This window comes from Aphis gossypii, chromosome 2, assembly GCF_020184175.1.
Source record: "Aphis gossypii isolate Hap1 chromosome 2, ASM2018417v2, whole genome shotgun sequence".
NCBI classification, from domain to species: Eukaryota; Metazoa; Arthropoda; class Insecta; order Hemiptera; family Aphididae; genus Aphis; species Aphis gossypii.
This window is the reverse complement of record NC_065531.1, coordinates 4,768,140-4,772,616: the sequence shown is the minus strand read 5'-3', so window position 1 is coordinate 4,772,616 and position 4,477 is coordinate 4,768,140. Positions and strand designations below refer to the sequence as shown.

The following is a 4,477-nucleotide window of genomic DNA, read 5'->3' as shown; positions in this document are numbered from 1 at the left end:
GAGAAGTAATCAAATAATCAAACGATTAGCAATGCATGCAGATAGTTTGTTAATGAATGTGGATAATAACGTATGCGAGCAATTCAACAGCATTATTAACAAACATTTGGCTGGCAAACGAATAAATTTTTCATTACGTCAATCATATAACACTCGAATTGAATCCGGAGTAATTTCATACAACACCTCAGGCCAACTATTGCGCTCATTACACAAACATGTAGTCCATAAATTAGTCCAGGTAAAAATGTTTAATCATTATGACTAATATTATGATAAATTGATAACATAGGTAATACCTACATCTTACATACATATTTTATATTTTTATCTACCAAATTAATTTTGTATATCTGTGATGTATATATTTTATATTATGTTTCATTACTTTAATTTGAATTTCAATTATATTAGGCGTTAGATAAAATACGAGTACATTGATAAATAAATAATATTACATATTTATATATTATTATTAGGGCTTAGATTTATATGTAAATATATTTTTTACTGTGACTAGATAATTTAATTAAGGCAAGAGATAAATTTATTTCAAATGATTTGTAATGAAATTAGCTATATTTGTATAGTAAAATTTATTTTTATTTGATATAGGAAATGTTGGTAAACGTTTTTTAAAATCAAGAGAACGAAAAGCCGTGTTATTAAAAAACAGAAGAAAATTAATTCCTAAAAGGAAATTATTTTTAGATAAATCGTGTGGGGCCGATGCAAATTACGGTTTAGCTGAAGCACTAATTGACGAGTATACGCAGGACGATCTCGAACGTAAAAAAAGTAAATTTTTATGTAGTCTTCAATTAAATGAAAATGCAAGACAGTTATTAGAAAAAGAAACTAGAGACCAATACAAGTGTCAAAGGTGGCATAATGAACGAAAAAATCGTCTTACAGCATCCACTTTGGACGGATTTGTAAACGAAGACCAACTACCTCATGTAAAAATTTATATATGATTTGCTATATAGATCATTTACATCAATCGCAACTGAATATGGTAAAGAAATGGAGCCATTAGCGATTAAAGAATTTGAAAATATAAAAGGCAAAACAATTTTACCTTGTGGTCTGATGATTGATCAAGATTTTTCGTATTTAGCTGCATCTCCAGGTTAATAATTGCATATTTTACTTTTTTTAAATGTCCTATGGTATAAATATATTATACAATAGGTACAGATCTATTAATAAAAATAAACCATCTATTATATTATTATAAAATTATTTAATATAATATAATATATATATATATATATATATAATATATGTGTGTTTGTGTGTTTGTATATATTTCAGATGGTTTAACGAAGATAATGGTTTAGTAGAAATTAAGTGTCCTTATTCAGCGAAAGATTATACAAATATTAATGACGCTATAATAGAAAAAAAGGTTGGTTACCAAATTTAAATAAAAAATTTAAATCAAAACTTAGGTACTATAAAAAAAAAATAATATTTCAGATAAACTTTCTTCGATTAAATTTAAATAAAGAACCCGAATTAAAAAAAACGCATGATTACTATTATCAGATACAAGGGCAGCTGCATATTAGTAAAAAAAAATATTGTGATTTTATAGTGTATTCTAGTAATTGGTTACACGTAGAAACTATTTATTATAATAATGAATTTTGGATAAATGTCATGCAACCTAAATTAACAAAGTTAGTCAAATACATTAATTTTTATTAAAATATACCTATTTTAATATTTTGTATTCACTGATTTTAGGTTTTACTTAAATTGCTTGTTACCAGAAATCGTGATACCTCAGTATGGTAAACGACTATTAGTTGAAGATATCAAAGACCCTAAAGAAATGAAGACATAAGATCTAATCTTATATACCTAGCTAGTAGCTACCTATGCGACTATGCTCTGTCCAGCGAGAGAACTATATTTATATAAAATATTTTTATTTAAATAATAAACTAATGAAATATTAAAATATTTTAATTATTTTTTATTATATTAATTCATATAATTTTTTATTACATATATTATTGAATCATAATAAGTAATCTTATAAAAAAGGTTACAGGTTAACATAGTTAGTACCTATAATAATGTATGCATAAACAGTTGACATTAGCATTTAGCTAAGAAACTAATAAATATTGCAGGCAAACGCGTTATATTTTATCTCCTTAATAGGCTGGTTTATGAGTAATATATAGATAATGTTAAATTTTACATTTTTTTTATAAGCATTTAATATTTAATTTACAAAATAGAAAACGTAAAAATGAAGAAATGTGCAAATTATTTTATGTTAGAAATTCTTACTTCAGACGCTCGTGAAGCTTAGGCTGAATTTTATGAAATTATGAAATTATTTTATGTAAGTATAATGTTTAAAATTAAAATAAATAAATACATCAATATTTATTTATCAAAACTATTTAAAATGTTGCTAATATTTATTTAGGAAATTAAATTATCATACAAAAATTACTGCATGTCACTTATAAGTTACAACGTAAAATACGCAACACTTTTACTAAAAAATATATTTAATCGTAATAAAATTATTATTTTACATGTATTTTAAAAAGTAATTAGGTTAGAATATAAAATCAAGTTATGGTGTTAATAATTTGTATGCTTATTTTATTGGTTTACATTTTTAAGCAAACAGGAGCTTTAATTAAAAAATAGGTTTGCGACTTGTGAGCTAGGAGCGAGCTAGCGCACCGTATAGAATTCACGGGCGACAATTTACGTAACGCTCTATAATGATGCGAAACGTTCAGAATGACCGTCCGTGAAATAATAATGTAATTCTCCCGCAATTACAACACGCGGACCCCGTCGCGTACACGATGGGCGTGGTTACGGCCTACCGCGACGGCGGCGATATGGAATTCAACGCCATCTCTTGAGCGTTGTATACGTTTTACTTTTACTACGACGGCCTCTTAAAGAATATATATATATTATACAAGAAAAATCACGTTCGTGTGAAAACGAAGTAAATAAAAGAAAACAACAAATCAAATACGCAATAAGTCGCGGAAACGCACGGACTTATGATAGAACGGCGGCGGGCGGTGATCGATCGTAACAACGGTTAACGATAGACAAAAACGCCGCCGAAGCTCTCGGTGGTTGTCACCCACGCCGCGGGAGCTTCGGGGCTCATCGCCGACTCAGAAACTGGTTCGATTAATCGCTCGGGTGTCCCGATTGATTATCGAACGAGTGGTGATACCTAGGCAAGGGGGTCTAGCGGGTGAGATCGCGGTATTCGTGCGACACGACCGTGTCAACTCTCCCCCCCCCCCAAGCTGATAGACACCTTTGTCTAGAGCCGTGTGGTGCCGTCGGGTGCCCCGGGCACCTACAGTTGAGATGGGGGAACTGGCGATTACCGCCCAGTTTCCCACTTGCCAAAACTATTCCCGGTATAGGGCCTCGATATCGACAAGGATGTCGTCACCGCCCACCTCCATTGGTTCGTGTGACACGACCGTTGGAGGGGGGGCCTGACAAGCATCCTCGTCTACGCTCGGGGTCCCTTCCCGGGGAATAGCGTCCACCGGGGTTTCCGGCTGCCGTTCCGGGATCGGGGCTGGAGGCGGTGGCTGTGTCCGTGGTGGGACGTTTGGCGGCTGGGCCCGCGGTTGAACAGACGTCGGCTGCGTTCGTGGTCGGACGGTTGGCGGTTGTGTCCGCGGTTGGGCGGTTGGCGGCTGTGCCCGTGGTTGGGCAGTTGCCGGCTGTGGCCGCGGCTGGACGGTCGGCAGCCTCCGGCGTTGCTGCTGGCTTGGACGCCTGTACACCGGTGGCAGGGCACTGGCCAGCGCTGGTCCCTGCGCTGCGCGTGCCGGTGGTGGTTGGCGTGTCGGCCGTGGGTGTGGCTTCGCCGTTGGCGCCGTGGTCGCCTTCCGGATCGTCCGCTGGGTGTGGCGGACTGGCCCCGGTATGGGCCGACGGTCCGTCGGTGCCGGTGGACTCGCCGGTGCAGCCCTCGCGTGCTCGCGCCACCCGCGCTCGTACGCCGCCCACAGACGAGGGTCGGCCCGTAGCTCCGCCGTGTCCACGTCGCTGATCTGCTGGACCGATAGTCCCTGCGGTGCGTCCGGAGGGAACTCTGCTCCCAGCCCGATCAGCGTCGCCCTGGTCTGCCGCAAGAGGTCGAGTTGGGAGGTGGTCTGCCACACCAAGTCCTTCAGACTCGTCCTCATGTGGCCTCGGCTCGGCCGCCACCGGCTGTCCCGGCCCGTCAGCTGCTCCTCACCTTCGCGTGACATCTATACGGGGATAGTATGGAAACATAAAAAAAAAACAATAATCGCGGTCAATGGTGGTACCCCCACGCAGGTTCCGGTGAGCTACCGTAATACCACCTTTTTTTTTCACACGACTTGGCCGATTGCGGAACGAGTATCACTTCGTGTACGCGGGTTTCAAACTGGAGACGTGCACTTTGCGCGGTGGGTTCTGATCTGTCCAG

At 38.3% G+C, this 4,477-nt stretch overlaps 2 protein-coding genes across 2 annotated transcripts; one reads left to right on the top strand and one right to left on the bottom strand.

Moving 5' to 3' along the window:
* The first annotated feature begins 1,026 nt into the window (after nt 1-1,026).
* Nucleotides 1,027-1,928, top strand: LOC126550531 (uncharacterized). The gene is made up of 4 exons (XM_050202350.1): nt 1,027-1,112; nt 1,318-1,411; nt 1,483-1,685; nt 1,753-1,928. The coding sequence occupies exons 1-4, from the start codon at nt 1,027-1,029 to the stop codon at nt 1,850-1,852; spliced, it is 483 nt and encodes a 160-aa protein (XP_050058307.1). The 3' UTR covers nt 1,853-1,928.
* A 1,488-nt stretch (nt 1,929-3,416) lies between these two features.
* On the bottom strand, nt 3,417-4,274 carry LOC126550530 (uncharacterized). Its single transcript, XM_050202348.1, has one exon. It carries the CDS (start codon nt 4,272-4,274, stop codon nt 3,417-3,419), a length of 858 nt encoding a protein of 285 aa, XP_050058305.1.
* Between the last annotated feature and the right edge of the window lie 203 nt (nt 4,275-4,477).

Excerpts from the sequence above, each read along its gene's own strand:
- LOC126550531 (XM_050202350.1), top strand. The coding sequence starts at position 1,027 with ATGGAGCCATTAGCGATTAAAGAATTTGAAAATATAAAAGGCAAAACA. Across the intron at positions 1,113-1,317 it reads ATGATTGATCAAGATTTTTC|ATGGTTTAACGAAGATAATG; the intron begins GTATTTAGCTGC and ends TATATATTTCAG. Across the intron at positions 1,412-1,482 it reads ACGCTATAATAGAAAAAAAG|ATAAACTTTCTTCGATTAAA; the intron begins GTTGGTTACCAA and ends ATAATATTTCAG.
- LOC126550530 (XM_050202348.1), bottom strand. The coding sequence starts at position 4,274 with ATGTCACGCGAAGGTGAGGAGCAGCTGACGGGCCGGGACAGCCGGTGG.